At 42.4% G+C, this 16,591-nt stretch overlaps 1 protein-coding gene across 4 annotated transcripts in view; it reads left to right on the top strand.

The window, feature by feature from the left end:
- The first annotated feature begins 1,740 nt into the window (after window positions 1-1,740).
- llgl2 (LLGL scribble cell polarity complex component 2) overlaps window positions 1,741-16,591 on the top strand; it is a 52,698-nt gene continuing 37,847 nt past the window's right edge. The window contains exons 1-10 of one of the 4 annotated variants that reach the window (XM_047377842.1): window positions 1,741-1,873; window positions 12,312-12,432; window positions 12,964-13,061; window positions 14,388-14,469; window positions 14,546-14,661; window positions 14,877-15,035; window positions 15,417-15,579; window positions 15,656-15,788; window positions 15,874-15,928; window positions 16,062-16,216. In XM_047377842.1, coding sequence (XP_047233798.1) covers window positions 12,358-12,432; window positions 12,964-13,061; window positions 14,388-14,469; window positions 14,546-14,661; window positions 14,877-15,035; window positions 15,417-15,579; window positions 15,656-15,788; window positions 15,874-15,928; window positions 16,062-16,216 — 1,036 coding nt within the window. In that variant the 5' untranslated portion in view covers window positions 1,741-1,873; window positions 12,312-12,357. Of the gene's footprint in view, window positions 1,996-2,636; window positions 2,781-7,201; window positions 7,221-12,311; window positions 12,433-12,963; window positions 13,062-14,387; window positions 14,470-14,545; window positions 14,662-14,876; window positions 15,036-15,416; window positions 15,580-15,655; window positions 15,789-15,873; window positions 15,929-16,061; window positions 16,217-16,591 lie in introns of those variants that run through there. The other 3 variants (XM_047377840.1, XM_047377841.1, XM_047377844.1) reach the window with 3 other exon arrangements.

The raw sequence follows: 16,591 nt of genomic DNA, 5'->3' as shown, positions 1-16,591 counted from the left end.
GAAAAAGAATGAGGAAGAATATCTATCTCATCGGGTTTTCTGTTGCTACTTTGGTGTTCCATTGTAGTTATTCAACTGCACCTCTTCACTACTCCACGGAGCCCCACGAGACATTTTCAAATGCTTTCGGATTCGATTTCATATGTTCTTCTCATTCTCATCTGGTTTGTAAACATTTAAAACACATTCTCCGTGAACTAATCATACTATTCCTTTTAAGCCTTTTGGGACATTATGGATTACAAGTAAAAACACATTTTAAGCTAGAAATACATTTTGCACAAAATGCATTAGCAGTACTGTTTAGGAGTTCAAATATGTTTTAGTTGAAACATAAAATAATGCAAATCAAGTACATACTTCTAGCATTTGCTTCTTCTATCTCGTAAAGAACACGCATCAACATCGCATTTGTGTGGTTGGGGGGGGGCATGCTGGGGGCCGGTCGGCCCCGGGTGCATGCTGCCAGCCAGGAAAAGCAGGGTTGTGCCCCTGTTGGGTGGGGACTTGTACCATTTGGGTCCGGGTGCATGTGTTTGATTTCTGTGTCTTGGTTGGGGGTGGCCCTGTGGGGGAATTCACCCTCTCTGGATGGGGACGGGGGCCTTGGGGGCCGGGGTTGTTCAGGTTTGGGCAGTGCCGTCACTAGTCTGGAATGGTGGCTCGGGCAGTCTGTCTGTCTCCACCCCAGAATCAAGGGGACCACCTCCTGGGTCCAGGGCCTTGTTGCCCCTCTGGGGTATCGGTACCTGGACCTGAGAGTATAGAGTATGTATGGGGAGTGCGAGTGAGTGTATGGCCCATTGTGTGTCTTTACGTTGGGTGTGTGGGTGTGAGTTTCTTTTGTGTACAGGGAGAAGAGGAGTGGGGAGAGAACACACCCCTGGGGGGTGCTAATGGTTTTTGTGAGGTAGAAGATGCTTCCCAGTCTTACCTGGTACTGCTGGTCAGTCAGGAAGCTGGTGATCTACTGACAGGTGGAGGCTGGCATTGTGAGCTGGGTGAGCCTTTGGTGGAGAATGTCTGGGTTGATGGTGTTGAAGGCTAAGATGAAGTCCACAAACAGGATCCTGTTGTATGTTCCTGGGTGATCAAGGTGGTGCAGGGTGTACTATGAAACAGTACACAGAGAAAGCAAAACTCTTAACTATCCCATTATAGTTGCTACCGTTTTACGGTTTCCTTCCATTCTATCCTTTTACCTTTAGATTGGGACATTTTATTATCAACGAGCTCTTTTTGTGGCATCTATCGCCATTTGATCCGCTCATTCATGGACTAGAGTTCATACTGACAACGTAGTTTATCTGTCAGAATTTCTGGCCAGGCGGGACTGCCTGGAAACACTGGGTCCACGACGGGTAACCCGGGCAGAAGTGGATAAAAAAAAAGAGTGTTAGGGGTTTTCATTTTAAATGGGGGCCAGGCGGGGTGTCAGAGCAAGCTAAGGTATGTTTAAATCATTTGCCGCCTACGACGTAAACGAGAAAATAAAAAGATATATAATTTACCACAGACCACCATCTGGGTGCAATACAGCCTGTAAGCTATCGTATCCTCAAGATTTACTATTAATTATGTATTTCAGTGTTTTTTGGCACCCAGCTCTGACAGGCTTTTACTAGTTACTTAATCGTCATCTATAAAGGGTGGGGTTGTGACTCGCCGTTTAAGATTATGTGAAAAGAACACCCACACGGCTCAGCAATTGCCTCGCCGGCTGAGAAATGGAGCGTACCCCTTGTAATTTACGTATTTCCGCCTACCTGTGGAGCTATTTCCGGCTGACGGCGGAGCTCCGCCACTTAAACTCTTGCTGTGGAGCTGGATTGCAAGGCGGAAACAGGATCTGGCGAGTGAATGTTGAGCTGAGGTGTGTTTATGTGGGTTTTAGGGCCGATTTTGGAGAAGTGAAGTTTAGCCTGGCAGGACAGGGCGGCGGAGACAAAGAGCCTCAACTCCCGCCTTAGTTTGACAACAGTTAGACTTCTCCCGGTGAGTGACGTTTTTCCTTAGATTGTGGGGAATCTCGCTCTGCTTCCTGCCGAGATAAAGTCGTGCTGTGGCTGTAAAAGCCGAGAACTCAGGTGTGCTAGAAGGAGGGGGAGGTGGAGGACATGGCTGCTATTCGCACAGGTGTTAAAGTTTCCAGAGCTAAAGCTGGGAGCCTGCTGAGTTTAGGGTTAGTTCCCTCTTCAGGTCTGAGGCCAAAGTTCCAGTAGCAGCAGCAACAAGTTTCACCTGCTTAATATGTCTTCCAGACAGAGAGCGAAGCCGTAGAAAGGTGTTAAACTCTCCTACAGCTGCTTTTTGAGAACCTGTTCAGCTATAGACATTGCGGGTTGTGGACATGGGAGAAAATCTGCTTTATTTAATTACATTAGACAACATTTTTGGCAGATTTGTTGCGGCACACAGACGCTGTTTTTCATCCAGTCTGAACTGCCATTCTTTGCAGTCAGTCCGAGCGCTTTCTGGAAACTTAGACGAGGATAAAAGTTTGTTCACTTTGACCTGCAGAAGAAACCCGCAGCTTATTACCGGCTGAGTAAGAGTTCCCACTATTGTTGCATAATGACGGAAACGTCTAACCCGAGTAAGGTGTGTCTTGTCTCTCCAGCAGGTGTTATTACCAGTAGTTTCACACAGTTTGGGGTGGAGTTATGAATCAGGAAGAAGCTTTGTTTGGTCAACATCTCAGAAAACTTCACGTTAAGCATCTGCATTCAGGTCAATCACACTCATGAGACGGACCTCATCCTCATAAAGGTTAATTGAGGGTAAATAAACTGTCTTTCACTTTAGTATAGTCTTATTGGATTTGCTATGGCATGGTTGTTTGGTTAGCTGTTGTTTTCTTTAAATGTTCTGTATAAATAAGTTTGTCATTAATAATCTGGAATGATAGATTCAGCTGGCGGTCTTGGCAGGTTTGTCCTTCCTGTTTCACCTGCGGCAGCTAAACAAAGAGGCTTTGTTGGCTGCCGTAAACTGAGTGCTGCTTCAGCTTCATTGTAAGATCCTTCTGAAATGATCTTATGGGCTGGGGAAGAGATGAGGGAACAAGCCAGGCTTTTTATTAAAACTTTGGACAGCGATGTTCATTTTCATTAAATAGGCAGGGAAAAGTCCAGGAGACCTGTGTAGTAGAGTCTGACCTTTATGTGATAAAAGGCCCCTAACTTGAGAGAATCTGCTTCATTTCTGTCAATATTCAGCAGATTATTCAACAAGAAGAGAAACTGACTTGTAGCTTGCTAATGATTAGGTATTGGATGTAAAAATAAAATCTTATTCTTGATGGTTCCAGTGTCATGTTAGCCTAATGTTGAAAACAGTCACCTCTGATCCATTCAGTCACCTAATATAAGGTGTTAAGGCATTTTTGGCTTTCAGATTAACCCAACAGCAATTTTGTGGATCTTCTTTCGACTTTAGAGCTCTTTCCGAACTGAAGTGGCTTAAGATGGGAGAAGTATAAGAATAAATTATGCAAATTTACAGAGTTCTGTGTCATCGCAAAGGCACTAAAGATGTTAACTTTAAGAGTGGCCGTTAATCAGCTGCTAATGCAACAGAGGATCGAGCAGTCAACTAGACTCAGTGGAGGTAAATGCCACAGAGCAGGGTGTAGTTTTGGACTCGGATTTAAATTATGACAACCACATAAAGTCTGTAACTAAATCAGCTTAGTATCATCTTAAAAAATTGCCAGAATAAAAGCTTCATGTCAAAATAGGACACAGCAAAACTGCTTTTATAGTAGGTTAGGTTGGTGCAACAGTGTCTTTACTGGTCTGGTAAAAACAATCGAGCAGCTGGAGCTCATCCAAAATGCTGATGCCAGAGTCCTGACCAACACCAGTGAAAGCGATCCAGCCACTCCAGTAGTATACATTTGAGTATGAACCATGTAGACCCCTTAGATCTTCAGAGACCTGCTTACTCTGTGTTTCTGGGACTGGAACTAGACGATGTGAGGTAGCATTTAGGTTCTATGCTCCTCAGCTCTTAAGGAAACTCCCCGAAAACTTGAGATGTGCAGAAACTGTTGCTCCCTTTAAATCAGGACTGAAAACATTTTTGTTTAAAGCAGCATCATCTTAACATCATTTTCCTTTTATTCAATGCTTTTATGCTTTGATCCTTTCTTTCAGTTGTTCCTTTGATCTCTTGTAAACCCCTTGGATTGCATTGAGTCTGAATGGTGCTACATAAATAAGCTTTCCTTGCCTCACAGAGAAAAGTCACGGTCTCTAAGCATGTTCTGTAACCCTCTGAATATAAAATCCCAACAGGGAGTTTAAAATCTTTATCCAAAGGAAAGTCCTGTCAATAAAATGGGTGCAAAGATAGTATTTAATCACCTAAATTACCCAGCAGTAGTGGTGAGCAGTGTGACAAATTACACTGTAAAAGACTCAGAGATGCAGGATAGTTCTTGTTGCTGTCCGAACCTGATATCTAGATTTAAATATCTGCTGATACCCATATTTTCCTATTGGGAATGTTGTTTTGGTTCTGCTGGTGTAAGCAAATATGGAAAGAGACACGGGCACTGTCAGCTATAATCCGTATACAGCCCGTTAAACTGTATTTATAGTTCTAATAAAAATGCCTCAAAATAAGGGTGTAAATGTTGGTGAAATGGTTGAAAAGCTGCAACATGCAGCAGCTAAAGCCGTCCATAACAAGTGTTTCTGCTGTGAAAGATGATCGTTCAAAAGTGGAGTTTAACCAGGTGTTTGGACTAGAAATTAACAGAAGTTGCACCTAACTGCTCAGTAAAATAGCACTTTTACGCATTTTAATGTAAAGAAGCAAAGAATATGACTATGGCGGCTGTTTTTAACCGATTTTCTTAGATGTTGGCCTCGGTAATATCGCTAACTTTGACTGCAGCATCCGTGTTAGTTCTAGTTTGTGAACATTCCTACCTCGTTACAAAGTCTTCCAACAGACTGCTGACTTTTGTAAATCCGTCATGCTCCTGCAGTAGGAAATGATTGTAGTCCCCTGGCTCCAGTAGCTATTAATCTCTTAGCAGCTGATGCTATTCTGGTTAGCTTGTATGATTACAGTCTTTGAATATTCTCTTTTCTATTTGTAACTTATCAGTAGCTTGAACTACCAAAGTTGTAACTGAGATGCATGAGACTAGTTCACTGAGCCTCTCTGACTTGGCTAAAAGTGTCTTTAAGGAACTGCAGAAGAGTTTTACTGTCTTCAATGAATCATGTTCAGGTAGCAATTGTGGATCAAGAGATGTGTACAGCTACAGATTATTCAAGTCAGTGGAATTATTTTACTCTTTAATTTATTTCAACAACAAAATATCCCAGTTTGTACTTGAATAGTATCAGACTGTACCATTACATCCAGTCTTTACAAGTATGTCCTGTAATCAGAGTAGAAAAGAACTACCTGTGCCTTGTTGACCATCATTACATCCCGTTATCTTCACTGAACCAATGAAAAGGGCCTGCTGGTTTTTTGGTTGACTTGCTGCAGACTTCTTGGATTCTATAAAACTCTGCTTATGCTTGTCCCTTTTTTAACTGGATCATGTTTTAAAGTTATGAGCGCACATGCTTGATGGACCTGCTGGTCGGACATTATACAATGTTAAAACAACCAGAGCACATCATAATTATGGTACTGGTGGCTGTGCTGTGCCTAAAGAGTCTCAGTATGGGATACTTCCTTTTACTGTAGGTGGCGCTGCAGCTACCGATTGTCCATGATTTACAGGCTTGGACAAACCTCCTTCTAGATCACCAAAGTATATAGCTGCTGACTCTCTATACTATTGTAAGACAAAACAGGACTCTAAGAACCTGAGAGCAGTTCCTGCAGCAGATACCTCTCCTTATCCCTGAGGACAGGCTCAACCCTCAAGATGACTTTTCTCCATTTGCACGTGAATGGAAAAAGCTCATTAGCAGCCATGGGCTTCAGCGAGTTGCTGACTATGACGATCTGGTTACTCTGGAAACCCAGCTGAACTGAACAGCCAGCTTCCTCCTCCTCCTCAGGCAGCTGTAGGAGTAGCTGCTGGCATTCCCTTAGACAGAGGAATTGCTTATCCACGGCTGTCCTGGAACAATATGCTTGGAAACATAAAACACCAGATCACTGTAAGGTGGCTTACATATTATTTATGTTGAATAGAGAAGTGCCTGGCTAAACTTTGTGTAAACCGGGATGTGTGACATCAAATCTACAGATGGTTTCAGATTATTTTGGTAAAATGCCAGAATAAAAGCTGCTTATCCTAAATGAAGCTCTGGCTCTTCTTAGGTTAAGCTCTCAAAAACCCCCAACCCTGACTTTAAATGCACACATTCCAGTATGGCTGATATTTTAGAGAACCACCTCCAGATGTTATAGGTTTGTAGAACTAAACGTGTCGAGGTATATTTAACCTGGAGGTGGTTCTTAGAATGTACCACCCGCCATATTTAGTACCTTTCTGCTAGTTTCATTTGTTGTAGCCAGAAGAACTCTAGGACTAAAACACTGCATCCTGAGTAGCACCACTTTGACCTTAGCAGCATACTTCATGCAGTTTTAAATATTGCAAAGACAATGATTCTTAAGATTTAGAAGAATAAACTGATTTAAATGTCAGGGTGAGAATCTTAAGTGACTCTAGGATTTGGTTCAGTTACCTTCCAGAAGGCGACGGCATAACATAACCCACCCATACCACCACAACTATATCTGTGGGCAAGACCTTTTAGTTCAACAAGAACAAATATGAAAAATCTTTAGACAAATGAAGACATAAGTTAATCTGTACCACTAGATCTGGGGAAAATCATCTAGCTTTAATGATTTTAAAATCTCCGTCTTTAGCTGGAACTAAAACTAAATCTTTCTTGGTGACCTGTCATTTCTCTACTGCATTCTCCTAAAGTCCATCCATACTTGGAGCTGTGGGACATTCCCTCATTGCTCTAGTGTTTGGTGCACCCAACACGCTGGCTTACCTGATTGGTACCTGGTTATCCCTTAATGTTGGTGCTGTTGTAGTGTATGCTGGTCGCTGTTTTAGTGAAATATCTTTAAAGTTGGATGTTGTATCTAAAGAGTACTCCATAAACACCCTGAATCCCAATCACTCTAGATGGTCGCAGATCCTCCCTAGTAACGGTTGTAAGAAGCCTCACCTGAGTTAGACACAACTAGCTCGATGGTCTTCAGGTTTACAGCAGCAGGTAAGATCTGCTGTTTTACTCCCACCTCCAGGTGGAACCATGTAATATAGTACCTGTTTTAGAATATTTCCTTTTAATTTAACACAATTAATATGGTTGGAGTCTTGTTCAAGTCATTTTTGCTGTGATGCAGATGCGGCATCAGTGTAAGCAACCTAATATGTTGACCATGAACTTCATTCCTCCTATGTCTGTTTTTAATCGAGTCAGAGCCGTCCATGTTCGCATCTCCATGCAATGTAAAATGGATAACCTCTGCTTTCTCCAAGCCAAATAAAGTTCTTCTCTATAAAGACTTCTTTTGGCTGTTTGTGTCTGGTGTTATTTGCAGGATCTGGCCCATGTTATTGCAGTAACATGCTAAAGAAAAGGGTCACCTTTTCAGTGGTCCCCTAATTGAGCTCTACAGGTGTGCAAATTTGATCCTGTTAATCTGTTCAGTGTTCTGGTCCCATAAAGCTGCTCTAAAAATTTGTCCTTGTGAGCAAAATCCATCTTTTCTAGTTTTTAACAGCTGGAAACCCATTAAATGATGAAAACAAACGATTGTCCCTTTTGTGAACATTTGACACGGATCATAGCTGATGGTGCCCGGATCTCTTTCCATATTTGCTTGCACCAGCAGAACAACATTCCTGATAGGAAAATATGGGTATCAGCAGATATTTAAATCTAAATATCAGGTTCGGACCGGAACCAGAACTATCCTGCATCCCTGAATCTTTCACCCATCACACTTTTCTGATGGGGAGCAGAATCTAGACATTGTTTTTTCCTTTGTCTGGTGGGTGTCTTCATTTTGTGAAAAAGGCCAATTAAGTCAATCAACTTTTAACTGTATATTTGTGCAGAGTGGTCTGTGTTTTGTGTGTGTGTGTGTGTGTTTAACACACCCCTTTTTTACATTTGGTCAAAAAACTTTTATTGGCATTACAGTAATCTGTCTGGAGTATGAATATTTTTGAACCTAATTAAATGTTTTGGTTTAATGTGCAGTAAAGGTCTTAACAGATACGTGTATGTTTTATACAGATAATCTAGGTGGAACATGAGGTTTCAATTTATACCAATTCTGGATATCAAACATTTAATTTGTCGTGGTAGGAGAGTTAATCTGATCCAAATAAAATGTTAAGAAATGCTATAATATTATTTCTACTCTTTGTACTTTAACATTTTTATAAAACTGAAATGAATTTCTAAACAATAATGAGGATACAAATGTTTCCTGTCATTACATCCAATTCACAATACTGTTCATCTGTACAGGAAATACCAAAGATGTGAGTTCTAACGTTGTTTTGTGATGGTGATGAAGCTGCTGCATTGCATCAGTGCAAACAGTTACTCTAAAGCTTTGTCAATGAGCTGCCGCAAGGAGATGTTCTCTAAACATTTGTAACAATCATATTTATTAATTTAGCAAAAGGCTTACATTCTCACATCGGTTAGGCTTGGACTGGTCGGTCATCCCTTCTGTTTCTGGTCCTGGGCCAGCATGGGTAAGACCCAAAGCACACATTCATGTTGTGTGGCAGCCTAGCCAGAGTCACTACTTGAATCTGATACTCTGTGTGGGGAGCTAAAGATTGGGGTGAAGGCAAAGAGGCCTTCCGACCTGATCAGTAACAACAGTCAGATACCAGTGTAGACATGCAAAAAGCTTGTAAGTTATTTTGAGAAGCATTTGGTTGGGAAAATGTTGGGGATATGGTGACATCTCTCAATCCTGGAATAATGCATAACAAAGATTAAACATCTAGGAAGTCAGAGGGCGATTCAGAAAGGATATTCAGTGCTAACAACTCGAGTCAGAACAAAGTGCTGAATTTGCTGTTCTGAAAAGCATCCAAAAACTGAACACCAGAACTCATTGTACGTCTTTTTGTAATTTAATGTGGAAGGGAAGCTAAAGTAGGGTAGTTTCCTCTTAATTAGCATTTTTGTTTGTATGGAGTCGCGGGTTGACAGAAGGACATGGACACCCCTTCCTTCCTTCTTAAGTTCTTCTGCTGTCCACACATTCAGCAGAACAGTCCAATGTCCAAAAGCAAAACCGAACCACAGTTTCTCAGTATTGAGGATTCCCAGTGATGCAGTGTTAGCACTGCTACCAGGTCCTGGGTTTGAATCCTGACCTTTATGCGTGGAGTTATTCTAACCAGTGCATGCATGGCTTCTTGTGGACTACCTTGGCTTCTTCCCACAGCTCAGAACTATGCATGTTGGATTAATTGATCTCTCTAAACTGCCCTTTGGAATGTGTGTGTGTGTACACATGTGTGTCTAACCTTGTGTGGATCAAACACCAACATGGTGTGGGGTTAATGGTTAGGTTTAGTACTGAGGTATGAATTGAGTTTAGGTTAGGATGTCGATGCAAGGTCACTGTAAGGATAGGGAGACACTACGTGTTCATGCATGCATGGGTATCTGTCCTGTGTGTCTCTGTTTCCCCGTGATGGACGGAAGAAATTCACTGATTACATGCAGACAAATATGGAGATAAAATCAAATTTAATTTGGTTTTGTTCAGGTGTTTTCTGTGCCTTCTGCTGTGTATTTGACTATTTTTAAGTTTCTAATTTCCTGTTGTGGGAGGAGTGTGGTCAGGGATGGAAAGACTGGTACGTTGGTTATAAGGATGTCACTGTTGCTTATTTCAGAAACCTAAAATCACACCTGATCTGCCCTCAGCAAAGACTTGCAGCGGTAACTGCAGTGAAACCTGGTTGTATTCAATAAGGGGGACTAAATATGAATTCATGCTGCACTATTTTTATTAGTAAAACATTTTAAAAGCCATGTAACATTTTATTTTGGCTTAATAATTATGCACAGAATGGTGAAAAACTCCAATTAATGATGATTGAAAACCTCAAAAACTGGCTCTATTATCAGAATTTTTATTTTGCTACTTTCTCCACTGTTTGTTCCATGAGAGCATTGATGAATATCAATAAATTCAAAAAAATTATTAAATGCAGTTACTGTGTGCAGTTTGGTGATGAATATCACACTTTATGTAACTGGTGTCATGAAGAGGCTTATTTTAAATGGTTGTGAGCCGTCATACGGCTATGAGTACTGTGACTGCATGTCACAGCCACGGTTACCTAAAAAAAGACTGAAAAGAAGTTAGAAACTGTTTTTATCATCACTTTTATCACAATAGTACCACAAAATATTCTGATAAAACTTAATATTGCCCAGCCTACCAACCAGCTGCCCTGCTGTATTAAAGCAGAGCGTGACATTCATAGAAAATCTGAGAATGTAGAAGTTGCTGTTCGCATCAATGCACATAACCTGTGGTTGGAGAGATATTCAGAACATAAATGAAGAAATGGCAGAGCCTTTTAGATATGATAATAATGATGTAATTCAGATCCGGCGAAAATATATTGCTTTTCCTGCTCTACAAGTAGACCTTCAGCTCGGGTCTTAAGCTGAAAGGTTTGTCAGTGGGACACTTTTCTGTAACAATAGAAACTCTGAGCTGAAGACTATCTGCATTGACCCCACCTGTGCTGAAAACCCTACTGAGATGAATCTAATTGCATGGATGCACATGTGTCCACCAGAGACCTACCTTTTAGTCTTTGTAAAGTCTGCTGAATAATGCTATTTCTTCAGATTGCTAAGAGTCTACCTCTGGTGATATAATGCATGCAGTGATGCTGCTGTTTTGCTCCAAAGTGCTTTAAATATAGGTTTCTTTCCTCCTTGCAAGCCTTGTCACTAAAATCTTCTTGAACTTCTCTATACTAATAGGCCACTGTGTTCAGGACCTGCACGGTGCTTTCCTCTGTGTACAATGTTGTTGTTCCTCTCTAGCTCAGTAAATGAGGAAGCTGTCTTAGAAAATGTCTATCCTTATCCTGTTGTTCAGATTAGACTATTCCTGGATACTTGATGGTTGACTCAGATTTCCTAGGAAAGTGCTTAACAATTGCTGGTGTTTGAGCAAGTTCTGTACCGGTTCTAGAGAAGAACCTATTTGGGTTTTTACAGACAGAGAACCATTATCAGCCCTGTTATCTGATCCTCCCTCTGTTGTGTTCAGAGTTTCTGCAGAGGTTCATGGTGCAGGGAGACGGTTCAACACCACCACATTATTCATCGCAGTATTCCTGCAAACACATGTCAGAACGCCATCAGAATGTGGGAACCTTTAAACCTAACCAGGTGGTCTGTGATGAATGCTAGCACGCTGCAAACGGGTGTTAAACATCGCCTTTACAGAAGGATTTCTAACTGTACATGAGTTATAAATGGCGTTTATGGATTCAGTGGACAGTGGTGGCTGTCAATGCAGCTCAGTGACTTCCTGAAACTTACCACTCGTAATAAAATAAAAGGTAAGACACTTAGATCAAGTTTTCCAGAGCTCGCAGTTTTTGCTGGCTTTGCCTAAAATGAGGAAAATCGAGTGTTGAACGTGACATTTTCATTGATTGTTGGTGGCCATGAGCTGTCCTCCAGCTTCTGATGAAAGAGATTCTTTCTTCTGCCTGAGCAAAGCGTTGGTGCTGAGCTGAGGTAGTACTATTTTCTCCTGTGCCTGCAGAGGGACCTGCAGAGGGACCTGCAGAGGTGCCTACTGGGTTCAGTTTGGTGGAGAAACCTCCTCACTGTGAGGTCATCCATTTGAGCCACTTAAATAAATGTTTATTATTGCAACTCTGACTTGTTTCCACATTATCCAGGCAACAAATCAGCATTTAATCAGCACTATGGTGACGGGAACAATACCCAACAAATAGTCCATGCAGTCCTGTTTGTGTTGATCGCCACCCTCTGACAGAAGAATCCGGCTGCAGGCGTCGTTCTCATATTCCACCAATCTGTCCTGTTGTTTACTTTGTGCTCTTACTCCCTGGCCTCCTTCACCTAACCCCACCCTCATACACAAACTACACTGAGAAGTAAATAAATGATATCTCTCACCAGGAAGAAACAATTATTTATGCCAAAAATCGGCACTTTCACAAAAAAACAACTTTCAACTTAGAGTTGCACAAAACACTTACATATACATGAAAAATTCTTGATTTTTTCTGAAAAGCTCCCCTTTAATTCTCCTTACAGTGTCCATCGTTGGGTCCTGCAAGCTCCACGCTACGGCTGAGGGATTATGAAAAGGTTCAGGCGACATGGCCAGGAGTCCCAGAGGGATCGCCTCAAACAGGAACTCTTCCACTTCACCAAGGCAAGTTCAGTCCTACTCGGCACCAAGCTCAGAATCACTGGTGGCAGGTGGTGCAACAAGTATGTCAGCCAGGTGCAGGAAGTTCTGAACTATATAAAGAGTAAATTCTTCATTATAAACGTAGACATGATTTTGTAAATCCTGAAGATGTTATACGCTGACCACACACCTCCAAGCCTCCTGTGTGAAGTGTCCAGCGCAGCTCTAGGTAGGACTTATCCTTCACGTGGTCCTGATCAGGGTTTTCAGCAGATGCCATTCCTTACGGACCTGCTCTAGCTGATGTCCACCAGCTTGTTAGTAGACAGGGAGAGACGCGGAGAGGGAGTGTTTAACATCAGTAATAGGATAAATGTGAGGCAGCAGTGATAGCAACAGGAGACAGATAAAAGTTCTCGTTCCATGAAAGAAATGGAACTAAAGCAAATCTTTCTGAAGGAATTGCAGAGAAGAAGCACAGCTGCTAGGAATCCATGGCCCTGCAGTTGTCTCCGTATTTGCCTGTAATTGTCTGTTTGCTGTCCTGTGCAGACTGTGGAGCATGGATTCCCCCACCAGCCCAGCGCTCTGGGCTACAGCGCTTCTCTCCAGCTCATGGCCATTGGAACCCGCTCTGGAGCCATCAAGCTGTATCCCTCTCAGAAAATCTGATTGTTGTGTTTGAATGTGAGCAACATGGTGCTTAGGACTAAACTCTATGCGTTGTAGCTGTGCTGTTTGTGGTGGCACAGCCTTCCCAGCTATAAGCTCATTGGCCCTCATTAATCAAAAGGTAAATAAAAGGCCAGATCTGTACTTGTTCATCGTTTCGCCCACAGAACGATGCACAACACGAAGGAGCAAAAGATGGTAAAAATTGAGAAACACATCAAATGACAGTGCCACATTATTAATGGCATGTTAAAAGATGCAAACCAAATCTGAAAAATAGTAAATTACACAACCTAAAACCGCTGCTCTTTGTCTTATTTTAAATGCGGACGAGCAAGAAAAAAGTGTTCATCAGTTAGATTTTAGAAGTGATGGACGTGGTCCTGTCTCTGTCTCAGATCCTTCAGACAAAATGATTTCATATTTTCTAGGATATTTCTTCAGCTGATACCCAGACAGATCCATCTCTAGCTTAGTAAGTCAATGCAGCGCTCCACAGGAACCCGTGATGCAACTGTGCCCTTCCCAGATATCCTGCTGAAACAGCTTGCTGACAATGAGACCAGCTTGAAGAGCACCTGCTTTGGAGCTCCTGGTTTCCTTCTGTTAAATGCTTTTTCAGGTTTTGATGTATCTCCATAATAATATACCTTGGGAGAAAAAATTAACATACTGGTCTATGATCATAAACCCTTACCTTCTATGGGCAATTGTGCACAAGAAATGGTCCGTCTGTCAGTGATTACTCACTCACACATTCCAGAAGTGCAACAGTCATTCCTGGAAATCCTCAGTTTTCTAAAAATATTTCCTTTTTTCCCTCCATAATCTTCAAAGTAAGTTGAACAAACATATTTTTAAAATCTGGTGCTGCTAATCAACATTTTGCACTAGTTTGAATAATCCACTGCAAGTCCACACTTTTCTAAACTTGCGTTCTGCTGTGCTCTGGGATCCTACACTCATGTCATGATTGGTGTATCTTGAAATCAGAGTCAAAATGACCATGCACCATTTTTTTTTTCCTCAGCATCTGCATTTTTGGTATAATAGGTCCTTTGGGAGGAAACTGATGCAAGGTTTGATGATTAGAGCTTCCCCATCAGATTAAGCCGTTGCTGCTGCCACTGGTTGCTTCTGTATAACGCAGCATAGATTTTTATCACATAAAATTCTATTTTTTTTAAAATATATTATTTATTCCTTTATTATTGCATGAGAGAACCTGAAACTAAACTTCATTTTTGAAACGACTTGTTGACTGCATTTCTTATAAATCCAGTGTGTCCTTAACTCGAGCTCAGGTATGGGGCTCCTGGCGTGGAGTTCATGGGTCTCCATGATGAAAATGCTGCTGTCACACAGGTGTTCTTCATGCCTCATCAGGTACAGTAAGCAAAACACATTACACAGCGCTCAGAACTGTCACAAACTACCTCCAACCTTTGTTGTCTCCCTCTAGGTTGAGCTGGTGACTTTGCTGGATGACAACAGTCTGCACATGTGGACTCTACGAGGCCACAAGGGACCTTCGGAGCTTCTTGAGATCGGACGTTTCATGCTGACCGGACCACCTGGGTATACAGACATGCTGACAGAAACCAGTGTAGAAATGCTCCTGTTGACTGCAGGCCATAATTTTTCTATCTCAATGACTCCTCCATCCCATGCTGATCTCCTTGGAGGTGGTTTTTATTTGCATGGAGCATCGAACTGTGTTGCTCCCTGTCAGAGGTCATTTCTTTGTGGAAAGATTGACAGTCATGTGACCTCCCTGTTTGTGTGTGTCTCAGGGCCCCACCCAGTGTGACCAGAGTGACTGCAGTTCTGGCCCACTCCTCAGGGGAGCTGCTGCTGTTGGGAACAGAAGGTGGACATGTGTTCATTGTTGAAGTCCCAGGGTTCAGAGAGTTGGAAGAGAGGAACATCAGCCTTGACCAAGTGACCAGCAGGTGGGTAAAAAGCGATCTCATTTATGTCCCATTGAGCTACTGTTGATCTGACCATGATGCATATGTTGGTGTCTGCATGTGAAGTGTGTGTTGTCATCTGAAGGCAGAGCGTGATAACAGCTGAACGTGGTGAAGCAGAGCTCATGTTTACAGCCCATTTTTATGCTGAACCTTGTAATGTTATAAAGGCTGCAGGCACTCTATTGCAGTCAGCTGTTTGGAGCCAATGTTGCTTCTGACTGACTGCCATCCCATCATAAAGCTGACTGCTACAGCCTACGGTGGCTGAAAGCAAAAGAACGTTTTTGCCTTTATCAGAGCCTTTACCCAGCCTTTGTCTTAGCTTCCTTTGCAGTTTTCCTATTTTTCCTCTCATTTCAGTGTTCCAGATGACTACATCGGTCGTAGGAATCTGGAACATGTTGAGGCCCTGCAGGAGAACCCGATTAACTCAAATCAGGTTGCTATTGGCTATGGACGGGGCCTCATAGTCATCTGGGATTTGGAGCAGCGCCACGCCATCCGCCACATCCCGGCCACACAGGTAACTGAGAATTTGGACCGTGCCAACTCTGCTCTCAACCAACATCCCTAACCTTTGGAATGTAATACACCCACAGCAATTAGAGAGCATGTGGTGGACCGAGGATGGAAGCTCCCTTCTTAGCTCGCACAGTGATGGAAGCTACTGCTGCTGGCCGTTGAGGGGTGAGGATGAAAATGAGGCAGAGGAGAAGTCCGACACTCCATATGGTGAGAAGGAAAACCTTTCTTTTCTATGTTGAACTTCCTACCACATCATGTTGTTTGGTGCTGATCATTTCTTTTATTGTTACAGGACATTTCCCTTGCAAGGCCATCACTAACATAATTCAGCTTCCAACAGCTGGAGGGTAAGTTCCCTGTGGATTCATGTAGTTGGACAGTGTCCTCACTGAATCTGTGCTAATGTTGAACCTTCTCCACTGGATGTGTTACACATTAACCTGTGTGTAAACTGAAGTGAACTTGAACCTGTATGTGTAGGCCTCCATTCCTGCTGTTCAGTGGTGGCATGCCCCGGGCCAGCTACGGGGATAGACACTGCATCACGGTGATCCACAGTAAAACACAAGTGGCCTTCGACTTTACCTCCAGGATCATCGACTTCTTCGTCATCAGGGACGGCCCCCAGCACACAGGCAGGCAGAAAACCTCAGAGTCCTCTCAGCATTGAACGTTGCTCCTCGTTAGAGCAAAGAGCTTGTAGAACGCTGCAGGAGTGTGGTGCTGTTTCAGCATAGTCACCTGTTTTTGTATGAGTTCCTTTTAAACACTGCAGACCACGTAGCCAGATGGCAACATACAGTGCCTTGCAAAAGTATTCAGCCCCCTTGGAATTGTGGATTTTTTAAGAGTTTCAATCATTACATTAACAAAACATTCCTACAACTTTGAAGTATCATTTTTTGTATTGTGAATCAAACAACAAATAGGACGAAATAAAAGAAAACGTTAGCGTTTCTGTTAAGTGGTCACCCACCTAAAGTCAGTACTTTGTAAAGCCAAATTTTGCA

The sequence above is a fragment of the Girardinichthys multiradiatus genome, chromosome 10, assembly GCF_021462225.1.
Source record: "Girardinichthys multiradiatus isolate DD_20200921_A chromosome 10, DD_fGirMul_XY1, whole genome shotgun sequence".
Taxonomy (NCBI): domain Eukaryota; kingdom Metazoa; phylum Chordata; class Actinopteri; order Cyprinodontiformes; family Goodeidae; genus Girardinichthys; species Girardinichthys multiradiatus.
The sequence above is the reverse complement of the archived record's forward strand: the minus strand, read 5'-3'. Positions and strand labels throughout refer to the sequence as shown.